At 51.0% G+C, this 27,294-nt stretch overlaps 2 protein-coding genes across 2 annotated transcripts; one reads left to right on the forward strand and one right to left on the reverse strand.

The window, feature by feature from the left end:
- Nucleotides 1-1,270: 1,270 nt before the first annotated feature.
- On the reverse strand, nucleotides 1,271-20,692 carry LOC144948254 (uncharacterized). The gene is made up of 8 exons (XM_078877677.1): nucleotides 20,611-20,692; nucleotides 13,403-14,834; nucleotides 10,480-10,567; nucleotides 8,403-8,466; nucleotides 8,008-8,264; nucleotides 5,807-5,811; nucleotides 5,592-5,660; nucleotides 1,271-3,506 (listed from the first exon to the last, which is right to left on the reverse strand). The coding sequence occupies exons 2-8, from the start codon at nucleotides 14,805-14,807 to the stop codon at nucleotides 2,065-2,067; spliced, it is 3,330 nt and encodes a 1,109-aa protein (XP_078733803.1). The 5' UTR covers nucleotides 14,808-14,834; nucleotides 20,611-20,692; the 3' UTR covers nucleotides 1,271-2,064.
- Nucleotides 20,693-21,194: 502 nt separating this feature from the next.
- LOC144948298 (uncharacterized) lies at nucleotides 21,195-26,019 on the forward strand. Its single transcript, XM_078877728.1, has 2 exons — nucleotides 21,195-21,312; nucleotides 24,039-26,019. The coding sequence occupies exon 2, from the start codon at nucleotides 24,055-24,057 to the stop codon at nucleotides 25,597-25,599; it is 1,545 nt and encodes a 514-aa protein (XP_078733854.1). The 5' UTR covers nucleotides 21,195-21,312; nucleotides 24,039-24,054; the 3' UTR covers nucleotides 25,600-26,019.
- The last annotated feature ends 1,275 nt before the right edge of the window (nucleotides 26,020-27,294 follow it).

Here is a 27,294-nt window from a genome sequence, read left to right on the forward strand (position 1 = left end):
GGCATAGCCACGTCACTGCTCGCTGTGACGTTGCTGCTGCTGCTGCAATGGAAGAAGGCACGCGGAGCCGTCCCGTGTCCGTCTAGTCTTCGTCGCCATCTTGTTTCTGTCTTCATCTTGTCTCCGTCGTCTTTATCTCGCCTTTGTCTCATCTCCGTCTTCTTCTCCGCCATTATCTTCGTCTTGTCTCCGTCTCGATATCCATCTTGTCTCGTCTGTGTTGTGTAGTGTATAGTGTAGTGTAGTGCCTCAATAGAGCTCAATGTGTAGTGTATAGTGTGGCGTATAGTAGTGTATAGTGTAGTGTAGTGCCTCAATAGAGCTCAATGTGTAGTGTATAGTGTGGCGTATAGTAGTGTATAGTGTAGTGCCTCAATAGAGCTCAATGTGTTCGCTTACCGACCATTCCCCTGTTAACGACGGGCTGTTGTAGGTACAGTAAATATTCATTAATGCATTAACCACGTTTCTTTTAACGTTATGTGTTCATACTATTGGTAGTATGAGAATAGGTTTTCCCCTTTTTTCTGGCAACAAAACAGCTGTGTTAAGATGTTAAAACGCCAAACTGAAACCTTTTACAGGGCATCATGTCTGCATTGATAGACAAAAACTGATGCCAGATTTGGAATCAGCACCCCAAAATTACCTTAAAATCGTTGGAATACCTTATGCCAGAAAAAGTGTGTTGACCAGTGTTATCAAAGTACGGTTTTTGTTTGCATTCTGACCACAAGTATTGTGGTCAATGCAGACATGATTCCTTGCAGAAGGTTTCAGTTTGGTGTTTTAACATCTTAACACAGCTGTTTTGTTATTTTGATACTGGCAAAGGAGGTCCCCATGATTTTGGTAGTATCTTTACGTATTAATATCCACCGTTCAAATATTGTATAAGTACGTTTTTTGGGGTGAAAAAGGGTTAACTTTAGGTCCTGTCGTAACGGATTAAGATTTTGACGTGCATTTCCTATAGTTGCTTAACGGCCAAATCACTTAACAGTCTTAATAAATATTTACTGTACCTACAACAAAAATCTTACCTTGTGCTCAGAGAGATTTATCCTGTATTGGTCCAATTTTGTTTTAGAAATGCATTAAAATTTTTGTAACTTACAATTCATTGAAATGAAGTTGTTAGGTAAACTAGCCCCTGTGATTAAAACTAAAACTATACCCTAAAATCAAAACGGGGCCACCCCTCTTAAAAACACCCTCCCTCCCTCCCCGATATCTTAGTTAAAAAAAAGACAGACAAATGTTCCGGTAATAAGAATTATTTTAGTATACGTGGTGTTTAGAGGTCAAGAGAGAGAGAAAATTGAATGCGTTTTTGTCACCAGGGGTGGCTGGGCAGTCCCATGTGGAAATGTTTGCATAAGCCGCGGAGGCCAAATTCTTTTTAAATAAACCGCCGCGCTACACATGGCACCTCCAATTAGCACGGTTGGCTACGTATGGTGCGAAAGAAGTTGAACATACGAAAAAAATACAAAGATCCCCCGTATAGCCCGTAACAGACTGTTGGGACAAGTGCCATTAGCCAGCACCTATGAAGGCCAGCAACCACGCCCGGCCGCCTTTGTCTCCCCAGCGGCAATGATTACACATCGCACCAGGTACTCATTTCATGCCGTGTCGACCTAGGGGAGGCTCAGATAATCGTCCCCGGTGTTGGCCGTGAGCGGGAATCGAACTCGGGTCGCCGGGTTCTTAGCGCAGCGTAGCGCTAACCGCTGCACCACCGCCCCCCATGCACACACAGACACGCACACACTCACATTCCTGGTGCTTCTGCACAGATCGAAAGGGGTCTGTCCTCTGCTCCACGTGATCCACCCTCCACCCTCTTGTCTCGACCCCATTCTCTAGCGATACTTCCACGCCAACGGCGGTCCATGACTGTCCGGCGTCTTCCTCCCATCTCCACGTCGTTCGCATCGACCTCGACATCGGTTCTCAAACGAGGGCCTCATCCTTCCAGTTCCCATTTCGCGACCGACAGGGAGACCGAGCGATCTTGAGCTCCGAGTTCTAACTTGACCCCTTCCCCTCAGCCGAGTCTCAACTGTGAATTTCCTCCGGTTCCTGCTTCACACTCAACAGGGAGACGGAGGAGTCCTGAGCTCCGCGTTCCAACTTTACCAGCGGCTCCGTCTCGCTTCCGTGGCAATCCTCGGGCTCTCGCTTCACGATCGGCAGGGAGGGGAGGCGGCACGGAACAACCTCGCCACCGGGCTCCACCTTCACCCCCGGCCACGCCTCGAAGCCTCCGACGTCCCCTTCCCGTTCCTCCTTCACCTTCGCCGAGGACGCGTCTCCGCCTCCGCTATCCGCCTTCATTACCCGCGAGCGCGTCCCGACGAAGCCGGCGGGTTTTTCCCGGCGTTCTTCTTCCGACGCGGCGGGCGCGGGAGGAGGAGGGCTCGCCGCCGCCTCTCCGGGAAAAGTGGCGCGCTCACCCCCAGAGTCAGGCGGCTCCGGTAGGGCGGCCGTCGCGACCTTGCGCGCGATGCACTCGCGACGCTTCCTCCTCGTCGCCCTCCCTCCGTCCGTCGCGTCCGCGCTTCCGGCGTCGGGGGAGCCGCCCGACGCCGTCGACGCCTCGGCGCCCTCGCCGCAGGCGCTCTCCCTCGCGTGGACCCTCTTGTGGATGACGAGCGTGTGGGAGCGAGCGAACGTCTTCGCGCACACTGTGCACCTGTATGGCCTCTCTCCCGTGTGGATCCTGCTGTGCGTGGAGAGGGTCCCCGGATCTGCGAATGCCTTCGCGCACACCGTGCACGCGTAGGGTCTCTTGCCCGTGTGGGTCCTCCTGTGCACGCTCAGGGCCCCCGAGTCGGCGAATGCCTTTCCGCACGCGTCGCACACGTACGGCTTCTCGCCCGTGTGGATCCTGTTGTGGATGACGAGCACCCCCGAGTGAGCGAACCGTTTTCCGCACGTGGCGCACCCGTAGGGCTTCTCGCCCGTGTGGATCCTGTTGTGGACGAAGAGCGTCCCCGAGAGAGCGAACCGTTTTCCGCACGTGGCGCACCCGTAGGGCTTCTCCCTCGTGTGGATCCTCTGGTGGTTGCGGAGCTGCTCCGAGCGCGTGAACTCCATCCCGCAGACGGTGCAGTGGAAGGGCTTGCCGCCGGCGTGCGTCTTTTGGTGCTTGTGAAGATCCTTCGAGCGGTTGAACGCCAGTTCGCAATCGGTGCACTTGTAGGGCTTCTCCTCGGCGTGCGCCGCTTGGTGCTCGCGGAAGACCTCGGCGTCAATGAACACCTTGCCGCACTGGGAGCACTTGTGCGACTCGCGCGCGTCGTGCGTCGCCTGGTGCTCGATGAAGACGTTCAGTGTGTCCGTGTTGAACGGGCAGTGGGGGCACTGGAAGAGCGTGGGCTCCGTCCACCCCCTGTGCCGCTTCATGTGGTCCTCCAGGGCGGGCAGGCTGACCACGAGCCACTTGCAGATCGGGCAGAAGATCTTCATCTCTCCGTCCGTTCTGTTCTGCGTCGGCACTGGGGCACGCAGGGAGGCAGGCGGAAATTCCTTACTTTTACATGTTCGACACAACGGGTAGGGTTACGTTCCTAAAAGCCGCCGCGTTTGACAATGCCAAGGCCTCGTGGTGAATGGGGGACTAGGACAACAGGCGGCCATGGTCACACTCGCCGAAGCCTAAGTAACGTTGTGCCATTCATACTTTTTGGTTCTTTCGGTAGAGTCAGGGAGGTAGAAAAAATAATGGATCACGACGTTTCGATCGCAACACAAGCAAAAAAAAAGTGCTGAAGCAGTTTTTTTTGTTGCTGTGGTTGTCCCACCTGATGACGATCGCTTGCGTTGCGATCGAAACGTCGTGATATTTTATTATTTTTTCCACCCACGTGACTTTACCGAAAGAACCAGAGAGTATGGATTCCTGCCGTCACGAAAGCCTCAAACCAAGGTTGCCCCATTCCTTCACCAAAACACAAATAAAATACGCAGTAGCATCATAAAAAAACAACACACCATAATTATATGAACTTTGAAAGTTCATGTCGGCCTGCAGAAGTACAGGTCGACATCCAGCGTTCACACAAACCGGGGTGGCCGTCCAGATAAAATTCATTTTAGTTTATCTTCCGGTTTCATTCCAATGACACGCACGCTCGCATACGAGCGTGCACGTCTTCGGAGCTGTGGAGGGTTAGTTGAATCTATCCAACAACAAAAAATGTGGCACTCTGGCGTGTCGCAGCATTGTAAATGTGGGCCTGCTGAGAAAGTCACCGTGTCTGCTCAGCAACCCATGACCACCACTCATCTGTGGATTTGTCACGCGGCAATGTGAAGCGACAAAGTGGACTTCCCATCGGTCTTGGCTAAGCCAAACTAAACGATGTTCCCTTACTTCTAGATTTGAAGTTTTCGTGACTGCAAGGATTAATATTCTTGGGTTGTTTCGGTAAAGTCACTTTGGTAAAAAAATTAATAAAAGTAAAATAAAAATCACGACGTTTCGGAGGCAACACAAGCTTCCGTCTTCAGGTGGAACCGTCACAGCACGATTGCTGTATCTTACTTGATACAGCAATCGTTAGCGCTACGCTGTATCTTACTTGATACAGCAATCGTGCTGTGACGGTTCCACCTGAAGACGGAAGCTTGTGTTGCCTCCGAAACGTCGTGATTTTTATTTTATTTTTATTTAACTTTTATTAATTTGAATTTTTTTTACCTACGTGACTTTACCGAAAAAAACCCAAGAATATGTTCCCTTACTCTTTGGTTCTTTCGGTAAAGTCACGTAGGTGAAAAAAAATAGAATTAAAATTTTTATTCTTATTTTTTTTCACCGACGTGACTTTACCGAAAGAACCAAAGAGTATGGTACCTTGCAGTCACGAAAAATTCAAATCTAGGATGTTCCCTTGTTACCAGGTGCAAGGCCCCAGCTATGGGGTAGCTCTTTCTCACAAGCGCCTGCGGCCGTCGCAGATGACAGCGCAATGACGAAGTGGCTTATCCTGCGGACATTTCTTTTTCCGCCAAATACTCTCTGAACATGGAGGGGGAAAAAAACGGAGGACCCGGAGATAAATCCACGCTGACCACGGTGAGATACATGTAAAACTCCAAATATACAGCAGCAGCAGGCGTCAGGGGTGGGATCAAACCCACAACCTCCTCCATACCAGGCGAGGTAGTCAACATCTCCTAGTCACCGTGATGATGAGAGAGAGACACGCAAACTCCAAATCTACAGCAGCAGGCATGGTGCATGGTAAGGGTCGGCATATGACCCACGACCTCCTGTATACCAGGCGAGGTAGTTAACATCTCCTAGTCACCGTGATGATGATGATGAGAGACACGCAAACTCCAAATATACAGCCGCAGGCATCAGGGTTGGGATCGAACCCACGACCTCCTGCACACCAGGCGAGGTAGTCAACATCTCCTAGTCACCATGATGATGATGAGAGAGAGACACGCAAACTCCAAATATACAGCAGCAGGCATGGTCAGGGTCAGGACCGAACCCACGACCTCCTGCACACCAGGCGAGGTAGTCAACATCTCCTAGCCACCGTGATGATGATGATGAGATTCCTCACCACCGCTCACCAGGAATTCCTCACCACCGCTCACCGCAGCGAGTCTCGCACACGGAACGGGTGACGTCACTCACTCGCAGCCCCACCGCGCGCGTGACGTCATCGCGCCCGAAGATGGCTGGGTGACGTCACGCTCCGGATTGAGGGGTGCGGGGCGGGGGGAGGTTTCAGCTGGAGACGGTAATATGACGTCATCTATCGGGCTCGAAGTGCACCTGACCTGGCACGGGCGCCGCGGTGACGTCACCGTCGTTCAGGGTACGGGTAGGGGGGTCTTTGTAGCGGTGACGTCACTCGCATCCAGCCCCTTGGTAACGTCACCCTACACCCCCCCCCACCCTGGCAGGCGCGCGCCGGTCTGACGTCGTGTCGTCAATCTCGCCGTGAGCGTGACGTCACGTCACTAGTGGCGGGCCGCTGGGAGACGCGAGTGACGGCATCCCCCCTACCCGGCACGTGACGTCGTCGATCCTTTGAGGCGTGGGGGGAGGTGTCTTTAATACGGAGGATGACGTCATTTGCTCGCGACTGCGGGTTGCGTGACCTCATGTCCCCGACGCCCGGGGGGGTGCTGTGGACACCGTGAATGACGTCACGCACAGAGACAGAGAGTCGAGGCCTCAATCGTAATTTTGGAGCTTTCGTGACTGCAGAAATTATTCTTTGGTTCTTTCGGTAAAGTCACGTATGAAGATAAAATAATAAATTAAAAAATAGCATACCACGACGTTTCGATTGCAACACAAGCAATCATCATCAGGTATAAAAGAAATAGCAACACAAATCTAACCAGAAAACTATAGACAGACATATAAGCAGACAGACATCATAAAGATACACAGAGAACACGTATCGGTACAAAGAGAGAGGTCGTCTCTGTGACGGGGCCTTAAATATAGAGAGGGGGCGGGGGCGGAGAGAGGGAGGGGGCAGAGAAAAAATTAGCATGTCAATGAGTGAGTAATCTATACGAGGGATCTTTTTACATTTTCGTGTCTGCGTATCTGTCCTGTGACCTCCTGCCAGCAGCGAGGCCTGGACACTTCACGTGACGGCCTCAAAGTGCACCTAGCCTGGCACAGGCGCCGTGGTGGCATCACCGCCATTTTGTGGCGAATGGCGGTTGTTGTTGTTGTGCCTGTGCCGGTTTGCAACTTGCAAGCCGACCCTGCCTACGATCCATCGTGGGTTTAACCTGTAGGCTGAGTCGCAGTGTGAGGAGCTCACAGATCCTTGAAGGATCTGAACACGGTCCCTATCATCGGCGAGATCCTCCAAGGCTGCTTTGGCTGGGTCATGTAGCCCGCATGCCCAGCCACCGCACGCCCAAGCAGCTTCTGTTTAGCCCGATAGAGGGGGGCTAAACGGGCGCGGTACGGGCTGGAGATGAGATGGCGCTGATGCGGTACGGGAGGATGTGGAGCTGAGTGGACTTGCTGACGACTGGTACCAGCGGTGACAAGATCAGCCTCTGTGGAGGAGGAGGTTCATTAAGGACTCTGCTACTGGGCAGTTGGAGGCAGTCGCCCTCCAGCAACAACGGAGGGCAGAGGATCGACGCTCACAACAACAAGCAGAGCGCCGGGCGGCTAAAACGCAGTAAGTTTGCACAGTAGGGGGCACAGGTGACATCACCGCCATTGTGTGGCGAATGGCGGTTGTTGTTGTTGTGTCTGCGCCGGTTTGCAACTTGCAGGCCGACCCTGCCTACGATCCATCGTGGGTTTAACCTGTAGGCTGAGTCGCAGTGTGAGGAGCTCAGTCAACTCAGTCAGAATCAGAATCTTTATTGAGACTGTAGGAGGATTCTGGTGAGATATAAAGCTCTTTTCTACAGATGTCCAGTATGGGCACGGGGAGTCCGCGATATGCAACGGCAAACACGATACACACAAACACACGATACACACAAACACACGATACACACAAACACATGATAAACACAAACACAATACACACAAACACGATACACACAAACACACGATACACACAAACACACAATACACACGATACACACAAACACACGATACACACAAACACACGATACACACAAACACACGATACACACAAACACACGATACACACAAACACACAATACACACAAACACACGATACACACAAACACACGATACACACAAACATGATACACACAAACACACGATACACACAAACACACGACACACACAAACACACGACACACACAAACACACGATACACACGATACATACAATACACACGATACACACAAACACACGATACACACAAACACACGATAAACACGAACACACAATACACACAAACACACGATACACACAAACACACCATAGGAGTGCAAAATAGAACAAAAGGTAGGCAAGTCGCACAGTCAAGGGTCCTCGTCATACACGCGAGGACCCACACGGGCGAGAAGCCCTACAAGTGCTCCACGTGCGGCAAGTGCTTCGCCCAGTCGGGCAACCTGGCCATCCACAAGCGCACCCAAACGGGCGAGAAGCCGTACGCGTGTGACGTGTGCGGCAGCTCGTTCACGCAATTGGGCACCCTCCGCGTGCACAAGAGGACGCACGCGGGCGGGAAGGCCTCCTCCAGGTCGGGGAGCCTCCGGTCACGCCGGCAGGTCCAAGCGGGCTCAAGCGCGTCGACGCTGCCAGCCAGTCCTCCCCTCCTCCGGCGCTGCACCCGTGGGAGGGTCGGGCGTCACGAGGGCGCGACTGCCGCTGGGGAGGTCGTGGCGAGCCTCGGGGGTGAGGGTCCCCCGGCGACCCCCTCGGCGACCCCCTCGGCATCGCTAACATCAGAACGTGGAGAGACCCTCAGCTTCGAGACGTGGCCGGGGGTGAAGGTTGAATGCGACGGTGAAGATCCTCCCGCCTCCCTACCGAACATGAAGCGGGAGCGCGGAGAGATCGCCAGCTCCGAGACGTGGCCAGGGGTGAAGGTGGAACATGGCAGGGGGGAGGAATCTTCAGTTCCCCTCTCGATCGTGAAGCAGGAACAGGAAGAAAGCCCTGGCTGTCAGACGCGGCTGGGATTAAGTTGGCACACGGGAGACCGATTCTCTGCTTTGGGAATGGATGTTGAGGTCTACGTGGAAAGAGTGAAGGAGGAGGCTCCAAGCAAGCATGTCGAGTGAGAGTGAGTCCTCGACTGGGACCTTTGTTAATTTGGTGGCACGGGTGGAGGATGTGTACTACACAGGGGGCAGGTCTCGTGGAGCGGAGATTGAACACTCGAGAAGCTGACAGAGAGAAAAATAAATGTTGAGAAAATGCCACGCGACACATTGGCCGTTCGAAAGCACGAGCGTGTCTGCACTACTGTGAAGGTACACAACGTGGAGGCAATATTTTTAAATCCTTTATATTAAGTTCACTTGCTTGCTTGCTTGCGCGCTTACGACCGTGCAAATCTTTCGGTTGTTTTTTAACCCACTTCCCGTGATCCAATCGAGCTGAAATTTTGCACACAGACTCGTTGTGCATGACCATTTATTTTCGAGGTCGATGCGAACGACGTGGAGATGGGAGGAAGACGCCGGACAGCCATGGACCGCCGTTGGCGTGGAAGTATCACTAAAGAATGGGGTCGAGACAAGAGGGTGGAGGGTGGATCACGTGGAGCAGAGGACAGGCCCATTTCGATCTGTGCAGAAGCACCAGGAATGTGAGTGTGCGTGTCCGTTTGTGTATGGGGAGCGGTGGTCATCATCTGACCCATAGGTGGCAGCCATCTCAAGCCAGAGGACGAGAGGACTCTAGCCGCCACGCATATAAAGGATTTATAGTGAAAAACTTAGTTTTTACGGGTTATTTTTTTACACGCTTTCATTTAACTCGCTCTCTGCTGTTGTTGTCGTTGTTGTATCCTCAAATCTTGCAACTCAATTTTTACACACTTCCCAATGTGGTATCGACTGCAAACTTGGTATACTTATGTCATACTGATGACAATACCATATTCGATCATAAAAAAATAAAAACACTTTAAAATATTATTTTTGAAATGTTATGTTTCAGCTTGGCTCTAATTGTCCACGGTAAACTGACGTTGCCTGTTAAATCACCACGGCCCCTTACGTTACGGCAAACTTCGGGGCCACTTCATGGAGTTGTGGAGTTCTTCCATTACGAGTACGGTACATTTCATTAAAGCATGTTTTTTAAAAAGTTTTTTTAAATATCACTTATTTTTTTCTTTCGGTGCCTGGACAGCAAAAACCTTCCCCCACCCCCCCAGCGCTAAAGCCGCACACGGAGAGCCCGCCCAGAGCCCCGCCCAGTTGCGCTCCCCCTCTGTAGCTCGCGGAATTTCTGCTGCACGGCATAGCTGTCGGGGTCGCTGGCCCCCGAGATCCCTCCCTCGATAATGCTAACGGCTGGGCTAACATCATCACTCGCCCCCCCGCTGCTATGTGAACCGCTGCTGGGTTCCTCATCCATGGTGTGGGAGCCGTCGCTCGAGGATTCCCCTCCACCGCGTGTCCGCGTAATAGGCATGGTTAGTTACCGAGTAGTATTCTGCCCCTCTTCACGCTACTACGATACCTCCCTTTCCTAATTGCGTACCTGCAACCCACACGGAGCGAACGTACGCACACCCACACACACACACGCAGCTCCGCGCACTCCAACTCAACACGGACTACTCACGTTATGATCGCGCACCTGTATCGCACACGGAGTGAACGCACGCGCACACACGCAGCTCCACACGCGACACACTGCTCAACAAGATCACACGAGACCACGCTTCGCTATTAATGATTTATTGTTTGCTACCTGGAACTGGTTGTTGAGTCAGTGCGTATCGACGAGGCTGGCCTATCCTACTACCCCTGGACCTATTCCCTATTTATCGGCTTACGATACCCTTTCACCTTGCTACTCACGGTTCGAAGTATTCGGCGTCCTGTGGCTTTTCCTTGATGCTGTCGGGACACGTCACGCGGACGTCCGGAGGGAAGAGCTGGGAGCCGACTTGAACGCGGGCCTCTTGAAGAGAAGTGAGACCTCTCTACCTTGCTACGGTCCCTTTTATCCTCTCTCCTGGACTCCCCGAACACTCTCCGCTCATGTGCGGCACATATGCTAATCAATGTGCTGCGTGCGCGGCGTAAATTCTAATTAATCCCTTTCTCACGTATGCCTTTATTATTGCAGATTATGCGGCGGCGTCCATCACAAAGGCTCGCCGTGGGAATTTGTGCACGTGCTCCCCGCGTGCCTCCGCTCTCCTGATTATTCATACTTTCAGCTTAATCCTTTACCTTCCCTAACAATGGTGCCTGCGCGCTCAAGCGTAATTATCCTAACCATCAGCGACTACGCGCAAGAGCCCCTGCAGTCCTGCTAATCATGCCGTCCCGTCCCTCCCCTACTTGCCTCGTCGATACGTGGGGGGTGTGTGTGGGGGATGCGTTTCAACTGCGGTGGCCGAATGCCCCTCGCCGCGACCATACCATCTTAAGGCCGGTCGCAGCGCCGCGGTGCAACGTAGCGTCGGGGGAGGTCGTCCAATTCCCTGGTCGCCGGAAACCGTGAAAATCAATCCCGATATGGGCTTCTCGGATAAAAACCGGTCGATCAGGTGACCTCCCCTTCCAGCTCTATGGGTGGGGGGAAAATGCGTGCGGGTGTGTTCATGTGAGGTGAGGTGAGGGGGACGCGGGGTCGGCTCCATCGCTTGGTGGTGGCGAGGTCGTAGATGGGGCGCCTGCTGAACGGCTTCGTGGCGGCGGCATCACATAGCCACGTCACTGCTCGCTGTGACGTTGCTGCTGCTGCCGCCATGGAAGAAGGCACGCGGAGCCGTCTCGTGTCCATCTAGTCTCCGTCGCCATCTTGTTTCTGTCTCTATCTTGTCTCCGTCGTTTTTATCTCGCCTTTGACTCATCTCCGTCTTCTCTGCCATTATCTTCGTCTTGTCTCCGTCTCGATATCCATCTTGTCTTGTCTGTGTTGTGTAGTGTATAGTGTAGTGTAGTGCCTCAATAGAGCTCAATGTGTAGTGTATAGTGTAGTGTATAGTAGTGTATAGTGTAGTGTAGTGCCTCAATATAGCTCAATGTGTTCGCTTACCGACCATTCCCCTGTTAACGACGGGCTGTTGTAGGTACAGTAAATATTCATTAATGCATTAACCACGTTTCTTTTAACGTTATGTGTTCATACTATTGGTAGTATGAGAATAGGTTTTCCCCTTTTTTCTGGCAACAAAACAGCTGTGTTAAGATGTTAAAACGCCAAACTGAAACCTTTTACAAGGCATCATGTCTGCATTAACCACAATACTTGTGGTCAGTATGCAAAGATAGACAAAAACTGATGCCAGATTTGGAATCAGCACCCCAAAATTACCTTAAATCCGTTGGAATTCCTTATGCCAGAAAAAGTGTGTTGACCAGTGTTATCAAAGTACGGTTTTTGTTTGCATTCTGACCACGAGTATTGTGGTCAATACAGACATGATTCCTTGTAGAAGGTTTCAGTTTGGAGTTTTAACATCTTAACACAGCTGTTTTGTTGCCAGAAAAAAGGGGAAAGCCTACTCTCATATTTTGATACTGGCAAAGGAGGTCCCCATGATTTTGGTAATATCTTTACGTATTAATATCCACCGTTCAAATATTGTATAAGTACGTTTTTTGGGGTGAAAAAGGGTTAACTTTAGGTCCTGTCGTAACGGATTAAGATTTTGACGTGCATTTCCTATAGTTGCTTAACGGCCAAATCACTTAACAGTCTTAATAAATATTTACTGTACCTACAACAAAAATCTTACCTTGTGCTCAGAGAGATTTCTCCTGTATTGGTCCAATTTTGTTTCAGAAATGCATTCAAATTTTTGTAACTTACAATTCATTAAAATGAAGTTGTTAGGTAAACTACCCCCTGTGATTAAAACTAAAACTATACCCTAAAATCAAAACGGGGCTACCCCTCTTAAAAACACCCCCCCCCTCCCCAATATCTTAGTTTAAAAAAAAGACAGACAAATGTTCCGGTAATAAGAATTGTTTTAGTATATGTGGTGTTTAGAGGTCGAGAGGTCAAGAGAGAGAGAAAATTTAATGCGTTTTTGTCACCAGGGGTGGCTGGGCAGTCCCATGTGGAAATGTTTGCATCAGCCGCGGAGGCCAAATTCTTTTTAAATAAACCGCCGCGCTACACATCGCACCTCCTATTAGCACGGTTGGCTACGTATGGTGCGAAAGAAGTTGAACATACGAAAAAAATACAAAGATCCCCCGTATAGCCCGTAACAGACTGTTGGGACAAGTGCCATTAGCCAGCACCTATGAAGGCCAGCAACCACGCCCGGCCGCCTTTGTCTCCCCAGCGGCAATGATTACACATCGCACCAGGTACTCATTTCATGCTGTGTCGACCTAGGGGAGGCTCAGATAATCGTCCGCGGTGTTGGCCGTGAGCGGGAATCGAACTCGGGTCGCCGGGTTCTTAGCGCAGCGTAGTGCTAACCGCTGCACCACCGCTCCCCATACACAAACGGACACGCACACTCACATTCCTGGTGCTTCTGCACAGATCGAAATGGGCCTGTCCTCTGCTCCACGTGATCCACCCTCCACCCTCTTGTCTCGACCCCATTCTCTAGCGATACTTCCACGCCAACGGCGGTCCATGGCTGTCCGGCGTCTTCCTCCCATCTCCACGTCGTTCGCATCGACCTCGACATCGCTTCTCAAACGAGGGCCTCATCCTTCCAGTTCCCGTTTCGTGACCGACAGGGAGACCGAGCGATCTTGAGCTCCGAGTTCTAACTTGACCCCTTCCCCTCAGCCGAGTCTCAACTGGGGATTTCCTCCGGTTCCTGCTTCACACTCAACAGGGAGACGGAGGAGTCCTGAGCTCCGCGTTCCAACTTTACCCGCGGCTCCCTCTCGCTCCCGTGGCAATCCTCGGGCTCCCGCTTCATGATCGGCAGGGAGGGGGGGCGGCACGGAACGACCTCACCACCGGGCTCCACCTTCACCCCCGGCCACGCCTCGAAGCCTCCGACGTCCCCTTCCCGTTCCTCCTTCACCTTCGCCGAGGACGCATCTCCGCCTCCGCTCTCCGCCTTCATTACCCGCGGGCGCGTCCCGACGAAGCCGGCGGGCTTTTCCCGGCGTTCTTCTTCCGACGCGGCGGGCGCAGGAGGAGGAGGGCTCGCCGCCGCCTCTCCGGGGAAAGTGGCGCGCTCACCCCCAGAGTCAGGCGGCTCCGCTAGGGCGGCCGTCGCCCCCTTGCGCGCGATGCACTCGCGACGCTTCCTCCTCGTCACGCTCCCTCCGCCCGCCGTGTCCGCGCTTCCGGCGGCGGGGCAGCCGCCCGACGGCGTCGACGCCTCGCCGCAGTCGCAGGCGCTCTCCCTCGCGTGGATCTTCTTGTGTGCGCTCAGCGCACCCGATTCGGCGAAGGCCTTCCAGCACACGGCGCACGTGTACGGCCTCTCTCCCGTGTGGACCCTCTTGTGGTTGACGAGCGTGTCGGAGCGAGCGAACGTCTTGCCGCACTCGGCGCACGCGTACGGCCTCTCGCCCGTGTGGATCCTGCTGTGCGTGGAGAGGGTCCCCGGATCTGCGAACGCCTTAGCGCACACTGTGCACCTGTAGGGTCTCTCGCCCGTGTGGGTCCTCCTGTGCACGCTCAGGGCCCCCGACTCGGTGAACGCCTTGCCGCACGCGGCGCACACATAGGGCTTCTCGCCCGTGTGGATCCTGTTGTGGATGACGAGCGCCCCCGAGCGAGCGAACCGTTTTCCACACGTGGCGCACCCGTAGGGCTTCTCGCCCGTGTGGATCCTCTGGTGGTTGCGGAGGTGCTCCGAGCGCGTGAACTCCATCCCGCAGACGGTGCAGTGGTAGGGCTTGCCGCCAGTGTGAGTCTTTTGGTGCTCGTGAAGATCCTCCGAGCGGTTGAACGCCAGTTCGCACATCGTGCACTTGTAGGGCTTCTCCTCGGCGTGCGCCGCCCGGTGCTCGCGGAAGACCTCGGCGTCGATGAACACTTTGCCGCACTCGGAGCACTTGTGCGACTCGCGCGCGTCGTGCGTCGCCTGGTGGCCGATGAAGACGTTCAGCTTGTCCGTGTTGAACGGGCAGTGGGGGCACTGGAACAGAGCGGGCTCCGTCCACCCCCTGTGCCGCTTCATGTGGTCGTCCAGGGCGGGCAGGCTGACCACGAGCCACTTGCAGATCGGGCAGAAGATCTTCATCTCTCCGTCCGTCCGTCAGCGTCGGCACTGGGGCACGCAGGCAAGCACGCGGAAATTCCTTCCTTATACATCTTTTCGATCGCAACACAAGCATTCCCACCACCATCCATCCCAGAAGAACTCCCTCATCAAGACTCTATACCATAGAGCCCAATGCATCTCCAACCAGGAACACATTGCCAGTGAACTCAAACACGTACGCCAAGTTCTTAAGGCTAATGGTTACTCCGACTACATAATCCGTAAAGCCATCACACCAACCATCAAGAAGGATCCTGTTGAGGAGCCTTTCAAAACCATCACCTTACCCTACATTGCTGGGGTCACAAAAAAGATCTCCAAAATCCTGATTAAACACAAGATTCAGGTCCGATTCAACACAGTACATAAAATCCGTGATCTGGTCCCGTCTGTAAAAGACGTGGTTCCAGACATACAGTACCCTGGCGTCTACAAACTAAGTTGCCTCTGTGGTAGCAGTTACATTGGAGAAACCAAACGACATGTCTCGGACCGCATCCGTGAACATAAAGCAGACCTGAAACACGGTAGGACAAACACCTCAGCCGTGGCAGATCACTGTTACAATTCAGTGGGCTCACATGACATTGACTTCTCCAAGACAGAGGTTCTCTGCAAGCCATCTGGCTACCATGAGAGATTCGTTCATGAGGCGATCCACATATACAAACACAGAGACAATTTCAACCGAGAAGATGGATTCTGGCTCAGCAATCATTGGAAGGACGTAATAAACCATTTCGGATCTTAACTGATTGTTGTTCACGTTTACGGTGACTTTCAGACCGCAGTCCACTCACTGGCATTGACTGTGTATCTTGTGTTCTCCACAGGGAATGCATTATTTGCTCCGCTGCGGGTCTCCTTCCGTCGCTCGCCCATTGACATGTTTCATTGCTTCTACATACTATTAACATTCCCTCCCTTTGTTAATGCTACCCCCTCCCTTTGATGCTGCTAATCCTGCATAATGCATGGGCATAATATGACTTTGAAACCCCCCCGCCCACCTCCTATGCATTTCCCATGAATATGCTAAATTCCTCTTGATATGCACATTCTTTTGTTAAGGCGCTCTTCTTCCACCTCCAACCCAGCTTATATATAAGCTCCAAGCTTGGCAGTGTCTCATTCTTCACCTGAAGACGGCTGCTTGCGTTGTAGCCGAAACGTCGTGATAATTATTTTATTATGTTTTATTTTTATTATTTTATTACTTCCCTTCTACGTGACTTTATCGAAAGAACCAAGAAGATGATTCCCTGCAGTCACGAAAGCTTAAAATCAAAATTTAACCGCCTCTACGGGGAGGGATTCCACATAACTTTGAGATCCTTCAACAAGCTCCGTGATAAGAAGGCTCAGCTAATCGAGTCTCTCACCTTTCTGAAGAGATGCCGCGACTCTAAGGTAATACCAAACGCATTTACACTAACATCTGCTGCTGTAACTTCTTCTAATGCTAAACGAATTCTGTCTAGAACTAGCTTAGCTCTTATCTCAGAGAAAATCAGACTTACGCGCACCGATCTTGATCAGTTAGACAAGACACTCTACAAATCACACTTATCTTTGAGTGCAACAATGTCCACATCAGATTGGGAACATGTAGACAAAATGACTAGCTCTTCAGCTGCCGCTATGTCGAACAAATGTAAGGACAACTTGATTTCCAAATTCAACCGCCTCTCAAACAAGAGACCGGACCCACACAAGAAAAGCTACACGTTAACAAAGTCGTAATTAATCGCAGTAACAGTCTATTTCTGAAGGTCTGAAATCTGTTTTAGCTAAAGGACTAAACTTTGCAGTCACACCTAGACACATACCAGTTAATGATATAATTGCCCGAGTAGATGTAGCTCTCAAGGGCCTGAGTCACATCGCTGCAGACGTAGCAAGATCTGAAATCTCTGCAACCCTCAAAAACGCTAAGATGCCTGCTAGCAACATCAACAAAGATGAGCGTTTTGAATTAGCTCAATTAAAAAAGAGGGATGACATTGTCATCCTCTCAGCCGACAAAGGCAATGCCACTGTCATCATGGACAAAATAGAATACAACAACAAAATTCAAGAACTACTCAACGATGGCAGCTATACAAAAATAAAAAGAGACCCCAACAACAGCCTCGTCTCCAAAACCAACAAAATCATTTTTGCTTCAACCGCATTAATTGATCAGACCAAACAGTTCTCGTTGAAACCTTCTGCAGCCAGGCCACCAAGATTATACGGCTTGCCAAAGATACATAAAGAAGATACACCTCTTCGTCCCATTGTCTCTACTATCAACTCCCCCACCTACAAACTGGCTCGTTTTTGTCTGAAATCCTACGGCCTTTCACTGGAAAAACCACCTCTGCGGTACTAAACTCTACTGACCTGGTATCGACAATCAAGGGGATTTCCCTGTCCCCAGACGACCTGCTTGTCAGTTTTGATGTGGTTTCCTTATTCACCAAAGTTCCTGTACCTGACACCATCGCAATCATTGAAGACTTGGTTCATAAAGGACTGAATACTGGGGTACCCCCCCTGGTGAGACACTGCTTAACCAATACATACTTCACCTGGAATGGAACTTTCTACAAGCAACCTGAGGGCACCCCAATGGGCTTCCCCCTATCTCAGGTTGTAGCCAACATTTTCATGGAGAAATTTGAGACTGACGCCATACAGACTGCCACTCTACACCCGACCTTATGGAAGAGGTACGTAGATGACACTTTTGTCATCTGGCCACATGGCCGGCCTGCTCTAGACCAATTTCTCGACCACATCAATTCCATACACCCAGCCATCATATTCACCATGGAAGTCGAAAAAGATGGCAAGCTACCCTTTTTGGATGTCCTAATTAAAAGGAGACCTGATGGTTCAATGAGCCATTTTGTCTACAGGAAAGCCACCCATACGGATGCCTACCTGAAACTGGATTCCCACCACCATCCATCCCAGAAGAACTCCCTCATCAAGACTCTATACCATAGAGCCCAATGCATCTCCGACCAGGAACACATTGCCAGTGAACTCAAACACGTACGCAAAGCTCTTAAGGCTAATGGTTACTCCGACTACACAATCCGTAAAGCCATCACTCCAACCATCAAGAAGGATCCTGTTGAGGAGCCTTTCAAAACCATCACCTTACCCTACATTGCTGGGGTCACAAAAAAGATCTCCAAAATCCTGATTAAACACAAGATTCAGGTCCGATTCAACACAGTACATAAAATCCGTGATCTGGTCCCGTCTGTAAAAGACGTGGTTCCAGACATACAGTACCCTGGCGTCTACAAACTAAGTTGCCTCTGTGGTAGCGGTTACATTGGAGAAACCAAACGACATGTCTCGGACCGCATCCGTGAACATAAAGCAGACCTGAAACACGGTAGGACAAACACCTCAGCCGTGGCAGATCACTGTTACAATTCAGTGGGCTCACATGACATTGACTTCTCCAAGACAGAGGTTCTCTGCAAGCCATCTGGCTACCATGAGAGATTCGTTCATGAGGCGATCCACATATACAAACACAGAGACAATTTCAACCAAGAAGATGGATTCTGGCTCAGCAATCATTGGAAGGACGTAATACACCATTTCGGATCTTAACTGATTGTTGTTCACGTTTACGGTGACTTTCAGACCGCAGTCCACTCACTGGCATTGACTGTGTATCTTGTGTTCTCCACAGGGAATGCATTATTTGCTCCGCTGCGGGTCTCCTATCACCGCTCTCCCATTGACATGTTTCATTGCTTTTACATACTATTAACATTCCCTCCCTTTGTTAATGCTACCCCCTACCCCCTCCCTTTGATGCTGCTAATCCTGCATAATGCATGGGCATAATATGACTTTGAAACCCCCCCGCCCACCTCCTACGCATTTTCAATGAATATGCTAAATTCCTCTTGATATGCACATTCTTTTGTTAAGGCGCTCTTCTTCCACCTCCAACCCAGCTTATATATAAGCTCCAAACTTGGCAGTGTCTCATTCTTCACCTGAAGACGGCTGCTTGCGTTGTAGCCGAAACGTCGTGAGAATTATTTTATTATGTTTTATTTTTATTATTTTATTACTTCCCTTCTACGTGACTTTACCGAAAGAACCAAGAAGGTGAAGGGTTAGTTGAATTTATCCAACAACAAAAAATGTGGCACTCTGGCGTGTCGCAGCATTGTAAATGAAGCACTGCTGAGAAAGTCACCGTGTCTGCTCAGCAACCCATGACCACCACTCATCTGTGGATTTGTCGCACGGCAATGTGAAGCGACAATGTGGACTTCCCACCGGTCTTGGCTAAGCCAAACTAAACGATGTTCCCTTACTTCTAGATTTGAAGTTTTCGTGACTGCAAGGATTCATATTCTTGGGTTTTTTCGGTAAAGTCACGTAGGTAAAAAAACACAACACAAGCCTCCGTCTTCAGGTGGAACCGTCACAGCACGATTGCTGTATCTTACTTGATACAGCAATCGTTAGCGCTACGCTGCATCTTACTTGATACAGCTATCGTGCTGTGACGGTTCCACCTGAAGACGGAAGCTTGTGTTGCCTCCGAAACGTCGTGATTTTTATTTTATTTTTATTAATTAAAACTAAAATTACCTACGTGACTTTACCGAAAAAAACAAAGAATATGTTCCCTTACTCTTTGGTTATTTCGGTAAAGTCACGTAGGTGGAAAAATAAAAAATAATAAAAATAGAAAAAATCTAATTTTAATTTGTATTATTTTTCTTTTTTCACCGACGTGACTTTCCCGAAAGAACCAAAGAGTATGGATCCTTGCAGTCACGAAAAATTCAAATCTAAGATGTTCCCTTGTTACCAGGTGCAAGGCCCCAGCTATGGGGTAGCTCTTTCTCACAAGCGCCTGCGGCCGTCGCAGATGACAGCCCAATGACGAAGTGGCTTATCCTGCGGACATTTATTTTTCCGCCAAATACTCTCTGAACGTGGAGGGGGAAAAAAAACGGAGGACCCGGAGATAAATCCACGCTGACCACGGTGAGATACATGTAAAACTCCAAATATACAGCAGCAGCAGGCGTCAGGGATGGGATCAAACACAACCTCCTGTACACCAGGCGAGGTAGTCAACATCCCGTAGCCACCGTGATGATGATAAGAGAGAGATACGCAAACTCCAAATATACAGCAGCAGGCGTTGTCATGGTCAGGATCGAATCAACGACCTCCTGCACACCAGGCGAGGTAGTCAACATCTCCTAGTCACCGTGATGATGATGAGAGAGAGACACGCAAACTTCATATATACAGCAGCAGCAGGCGTTAGGGTCGGGATCGAACCCACGACCTCCTGTACACCACGCGTGGTAGTCAACATCCCCTAGCCACCGTGATGATGATAAGAGAGACACGCAAACTCCAAATATACAGCATCAGGCGTTGTCATGGTCAGGATCGAACCCACGACCTCCTGTACACCAGGCGAGATAGTCAACATATCCTAGCCACCGTGATGATGATGATGACAGAGACACGCAAACTCCAAATATACAGCAGCAGCAGCAGGCGTCGTTAGGGTCAGGATCGAACCCACGACCTCCTGTACACCACGCGAGGTAGTCAACATCCCCTAGCCACCGTGATGATGATAAGAGAGACACGCAAACTCCACATATACAGCAGCAGCAGGCATGGTCAGGGTCGGGATAGGACCCACGACCTCCTGTAGACCAGGCGAGGTAGTCAACATCTCCTAGCCACCGTGATGATGATGATGAGATTCCTCACCACCGCTCACCGGGAATTCCTCACCACCGCTCACCGCAGCGAGTCTCGCACACGGAACGGGTGACGTCACTCACTCGCAGCCCCACCGCGCGCGTGACGTCATCGCGCCCGAAGATGGCTGGGTGACGTCACGCGCGGGATGGATGGGTGGGGGGCGGAGGGAGGTTCAGCTGGAGACGGTAATATGACGTCATCTATCGCGCTCGATGTGCACCTGGCCTGGCACGGGCGCCGTGGAGACGTCACCGTCGCTCAGGGTACGGGTAGGGGGATCTTTGTCTTTGTAGCGGTGACGTCACTCGCATCCAGCCCCTTGGTAACGTCACCCTACACCCCCCCCCACCCTGGCAGGCGCGCCGGTCTGACGTCGTGTCGTCATTCTCGCCGCGAGCGTGACGTCACGTCACTAGTGGCGGGCCGCTGGGAGACGCGAGTGACGCCATCCCCCCTACCCGGCGCGTGACGTTATCGATTCTGTGCGGCGGGGGGGGGGGTCTTTAATACGGAGGAAAACGTCATTTGCTCGCGACTCCGGGTTTCGTGACGTCATGTCACCAATGCCCGGGGGGGGGGTGCTGTGGACACCGTGAATGACGTCACGCTCAGATACAGAGAGCCGAGGCCTCCGTGTAGCGTTGTGAAGTTCAACATCGCCACTGGGAGAGAGACAAAGGCGGCCGGGCGTGGTGCTGGATACCGACCCCCTTCATAGGTACTGCTACTCGCTACTAACAGCAGCACTTGCGACTGCAGCCTGTGTGAGGCTACCTGGGGCATCTTTATCTTTGTGTGCGCGCCTGCTCCTGTGGGGAGCGGTGGTGCAGCGGTTAGCGCTACGAACCCGGCGACCCGAGTTCGATTCCCGCTCACGGCCAACACCACCGGTGACGATTATCTGAACCGGTCCTGGGCCTCCCCTAGGTCGACTCGGCCTCAAATGTGTACCTGCTGCTGTTTGTGTGGTAAACATCGCTAACAGCACTTGCCCCTAAAGTCTGGCAAGGCTACACGGGGAATATTCTTTGGTTATTTCGGTCGATAGAAAATAAAATACAATTTTAAATAATTAAAACACAAGCGGTCATCTTTTCTCGCCGCCTGATGAAGGCTGCTTGTGTTGCGATCGAAACGTCGTGGGTTTTTATTTTATTTTACACGCTCTTTATTAACTCTTCTCTGTCTTTTTTATTTAAAGCTTTCGTTACTGCAGAGATTCATATTCTTGGTTCTTTCGGTAAAGTCACGTAGAAGGGAAATAATAAAAATATAAAACAATAGACAGAGAATATATTATTGGTTCTTTCGGTAAAGTCACGTAGAAGGGAAATAGTAAAAATATAAAAATATATAAAATATAAAAATTAAATCATAAAATATTGTCTGTTATTGTCATATCCTCAAATCTTGTAACTCAATTTTATCCCACTTCCCAATGTGGTATCGACTGCAAACTTGGTATACTTATGTCATACTGATGACAATACTATATTCTATTAAAAAAAAAGTATGTTTAAACATTCATTTTAAAATGTTATGTTTCGGCTTGGGTCTAATTGTCCACGCTCAACTGACGTTGGCTGTAATTGGCCACGATCCCTTACGTTGTGGCAAGCTTCGGGGCCACCTCCTGGAGTTGTGGAGTTCTTCCATTACTAGTACGGTACATTTCATGAACGCGTGTTTAAAAAAAAATATTTTTAAATACTATTTTACACTCTTTCATTTAACTCACTCTGTCTGTTGTTGACGTATCCCCAAATTTAGTAACTAAATTTTAACCCACTTCCCAATGTGGCATCGACTGCAAACTTGGAATACTTATGTCATACTGATGACAACACTATATTTTATCATAAAAAAGAAACATTTTTAAAAAAAATTTTTATATGTTATGTTTCGGCTTGGCTCTAATTGTCCACGCTCAACTGACGTTGGCTGTAATTGGTCAGGGCCACTTCCTGGAGTCGTGGATTTCTTCCATTCATAAAAGCGTGTTTTAAATAAGTTTTTTTAAATACTTACTTTATTTTATTTGTATTTTCTATCTACGTGGCTTTACCGAAAGAACAAAAAAATGTGAATTCCTGCGGTCACGAAAGTTTTAAGTCAAAATCTATGCGAGGGATCTTTTTACATTTTCGTGTCTGCGTATCTGTCCTGTGACCTCCTGCCAGCAGCGAGGCCTGGACACTTCACGTGACGGCCTCAAAGTGCACCTAGCCTGGCACAGGCGCCGTGGTGACGTCACCGCCAAATTGTGGCGAATGGCGGTTCTTGTTGTTGTTGTGTCTGCGCCGGTTTGCAACCTGCAGGCCGGCCCTGCCTACGATCCATCGTGGGTTTAACCTGTAGGCTGAGTCACAGTGTGAGGAACTCACGAATCCTTGAAGGATCTGGACAGGGTCCCTATCATCGGCGAGCTCCTCCAAGGCTACGTTGGCCGGGTCATGTAGCCCGCATGCCTAGCCACCATACGCCCAAGCAGCTTCTGTTTGGCCGGATAGAGGGGGGCTAGAAGGGCGCGGTACGGGCTGGAGATGAGATGGCGCTGATGCGGTACGGGAGGATGTGGAGCTGAATGGACTTGCCGACGACAGGTACCAGTGGTGTCAAGATCGGCCTCTGTGAAGGAGGAGGTTCATTAAGGACGCTGCTACTGGGCAGTTGGAGGCAGTCGCCCTCCAGCAACAACGGAGGGCAGAGGAGCGACACTCACAACAACGAGCAGAGCGCCAGGCGACTTAAACACAGCAAGTTTGCACAGTGGGGGCCATAGGTGGTGGATCTGCCAGTCATCTCAGAATCAGAATCTTTATTTAGACTGCAGGAGGAATCAGATGAGCTATGAAGCTCTTTTCTACAGATGTCCAGTATGGGCATGGGGAGTCAGTGATTTTCAACGGCAAACACACGATACACATAAACACACTATACACAAAAACACGATACACACAAACACGATACACACAAACAAACGATAGGAGTGCAAAATAGAACAAAAGGAAGGCAAGTCGCAAAATGGAAATTCATTGTTTAAGTTCGATTTATCTAGATTGGTCAAGGCAGCAAGAATAACAACAGAACAAGTAGCCAACCGCGCTAATCGGAGGTGCGGGGGAAGGACTACAAATTAAACACAACAACAAGCAGCAGTTCTAAAGAAATTAGTTTGTCAATCTAAAATCTAGATGATGATTTAAAAGTGCATCGTAGCTCCCAATGGCTTTCTGATACCGGAGAGGAAGAGCGTTCCAGACGTCCGCCACAAGCAGCAGCAGCATCTGAAAGCGCCACGCGACGCAGCGACGACCACTTTCTTTGTTCGACGGTTAGCAACCGGTGTCCGTGGTTTCTAGCTTCACGCCTTGTTTGCGATACTTCACAGGGGTGGGGCGAGGGAGATTCATTTTCTTTCGTGTGCCTCACTCTTTGCCGCAGTGCCAAGACAGGAACGATGAACGAGGGAGGAGAGATGAAGATCTACTGCCCGGTCTGCAACTGGGTGGTGATCAGCTTGCCCGCCCTGGAGGACCACATGAAGCAGCACAGGGGCCTGACCGAGTCGGTGCTGTACCAGTGCCCCCACTGCCCGTACAGCACGGACAAAGCAGCCACTCTGATCGGCCACCAGAGGAGCCACGCCAACGAGAAGCTCTACAAGTGCTGGATGTGCGATGAAGTTTTCGCGAATTCGGGAGACTTCTGCTCCCATCAGAGCGTGCACATGAAGCGGGCGCGACGCGGGAAGGCATTCGCCCCACCGCTAGGAGACGTCTCACCGGACGGGAGGATCTGCGCAGACGAGAGGCCCTACTGCTGCAATGTCTGTGGAGAGGATTTCACTCAGTCGCACCACCTCCTCAACCACCAGAGGATCCACACGAGCGAGAAGCCGTACCCGTGCACCGTGTGCGGCAAGGAGTTCACGCGCTCGGACAGCCTCGTCATCCACAGTCGGGTCCACACGGGCCAAAAGCCGTACAGGTGCGCCACGTGTGGCAAGGCATTCAACCAGCCGGGGACGCTCTTCAACCACGAGAAGACCCACGCGGGCGAGAAGCCCTACGGATGCGCGGCGTGCGGGAAGCGATTCGCACAGTCAAGGGTCCTCGTCATACACGCGAGGACCCACACGGGCGAGAAGCCCTACAAGTGCTCCACGTGCGGAAAGTGCTTCGCCCAGTCGGGCAACCTGGGCATCCACAAGCGCACCCACACGGGCGAGAAGCCGTACGCGTGTGACGTGTGCGGCAGCTCGTTCACACAATTGGGCACCCTCCGCGTGCACAAGAGGACGCACGCGGGCGGGAAGGCCTCCTCCGGGTTGGGGAGCCTCCGGTCACGCCGGCAGGTCCGCGCGGGCTCGAGCGCGTCGACGCTGCCAGCCAGTCCTCCCCTCCTTCGCCGCTGCACCCGTGGGAGGGCCGGGCGTCACGAGGGCGCGACTGCCGCTGGGGCGGTCGTGGCGAGCCTCGGGGGTGAGGGTCCCGCGGCGACCCCCGCGGCGACCCCCTCGGCGACCCCCTCGGCGACCCCCTCGGCGACCCCCTCGGCATCGCTAACATCAGAACGTGGAGAGACCCTCAGCTTCGAGACGTGGCCGGGGGTTAAGGTAGAATGCGACGGTGAAGATCCTCCCGCCTCCCTACCGAACATGAAGCGGGAGCACGGAGGGATCGCCAGCTTCGAGACGTGGTCAGGGGTGAAGGTGGAATGCGACGGTGAAGATCCTACTGCCTCCCTGCCGATCATGAAGCAGGAGCGCGGAGAGATCGCCAGCTCCGAGACGTGGCCAGGGGTGAAGGTGGAACATGGCAGGGGGGAGGATTCTTCAGTTCCCCTCTCGATCGTGAAGCAGGAACAAGAAGAAAGCCCTGGCTGTCAGACGCGGCTGGGGTTAAGTTGGCACACGGGAGACCGAGTCTCTGCTTTGGGAACGGATGTTGAGGTCTACGTGGAAAGAGTGAAGGAGGAGGCTCCAAGCAAGCATGTCGAGTGAGAGCGAGTCCTCGACTGGGACCTTTGTTAATTTGGTGGCACGGGTGGAGGATGTGTACTCCACAGGGGGCAGGTCTCGTGGAGCGGAGATTGAACACTCGAGAAGCTGACAGAGAGAAAAATAAATGTTGAGAAAATGCCGCGCGACACATTGGCCGTTCGAAAGCACGAGCGTGTCTGCACGACTGTGAAGGTACACAACGTGGAGGCAATATTTTTTGCTCTGAGAACAGATACACGTGAATTGAAAACTATGTAGACTCTTTGTTTTATTTGACCAGGTAAGGCCCACCACTGAGCCACGTAGCTCTTTTTCAGAAGCGACCTGGCCATCAACGAAGTGGCCTATCATCAGTGGCGGCACTGTGGCGTGCAAAACAAACAGTGCAGGAGCAATACATACATACATACAAATTAATAAATTAGCAATATTTTAAAATACTGTTTTTAAAAACACGCTTTAATGAAATGTACCATACTCGTAATGGCAAAACTCCATGACTTCAGGAAGTGGCCCCGAAGCTTGCCATAACGTAAGGGACCGTGGTGATTTACAGCCAACATCAGTTAAGCGTGGACAATTAGACTCAAGCCGAAACATAACATATAAAAAAGATGGTTTAAAAATATATTTTTTATGATAGAATATGGTATTGTCACCAGTAAGACATAAGTATACGAAGTTTGCAGTCTATACCACATTGGGAAGTGGATTAAAATTTAGTTAAAAGATTTGAGGATACGACAACAACAACAGACAGAGTGAGTTAAATAAAAGTGCGTAAAAATACTATCTAGAATTGAGGTTTTTATGGGTTAGATCGCTTAAATATGAATGTCGTTAAACCCACCACCACCCGAAAGCACATTAGTAAGGTTTGTCAAGTAAACAGAACATGCCAATTCGTTACTAGTGTAATGTCTCTCAGACGACACAAACTGTAGAGGGCTTGCTTTAATTTGAGATTAGCCGACCGTACCCTAGAGCACGCAACCTTTGCAAATGCTCCTCAAATGTGCGACCAAACACAGTGATATCATCTAAGTAAATCAGGCAGGAGTCCCATTGCAGTCCCGCCAGGATCAATTCCATTAGTCTCTGGAATGTGGCAGGCGCTGAATGCAATCCTATTGGGAGACAAATTTGGTAGAGTCCCTGAGGCGTTCGAAATGCAGTTTATGTTCGAGAAGACTCATTCAGGGGTAGTTGCCAAAACCCCAACAGGTCCAATGTTGAAAAGAATCCGAGCGCCCGACAACACGTCCAGGGAATCGTCCATACGTGGAAGCAGATCAGCGTCTGCCACTGAGACTTTGTTCAATTTACGAAAGTCGAAGCAAAACCTTAAACTTCCGTCTGGTTTTTTCACCAACACCACAGGGACTCCCCAAGGGCTGGTTGATAGTGAAATTATATCAGCCGCCAACATTTCCTCCAACGCCTGCTGTACATGTTCCTTTTCTACAGGACTCAAACGATATGAGTTCTGTCGAATAGGAGCTGCGTCGCCCGTATCAATATGGTGTTTCAGCAACGAAGTACGACCAATGTCAAATTTGCTCTTACTGAAAATGTCGGAAAATTCCCTTAGCAAAGATCGCAATCCGTTCCGTTGCGCCTGGGATAAATCAGGATTTCCCACACAATTTATCTGCCCATGTCCCATCTGACTCGGCTCTCTGTTCCACTCCCTGC

This window comes from Lampetra fluviatilis, chromosome 48 (assembly GCF_964198595.1).
Source record: "Lampetra fluviatilis chromosome 48, kcLamFluv1.1, whole genome shotgun sequence".
NCBI classification, from domain to species: domain Eukaryota; kingdom Metazoa; phylum Chordata; class Hyperoartia; order Petromyzontiformes; family Petromyzontidae; genus Lampetra; species Lampetra fluviatilis.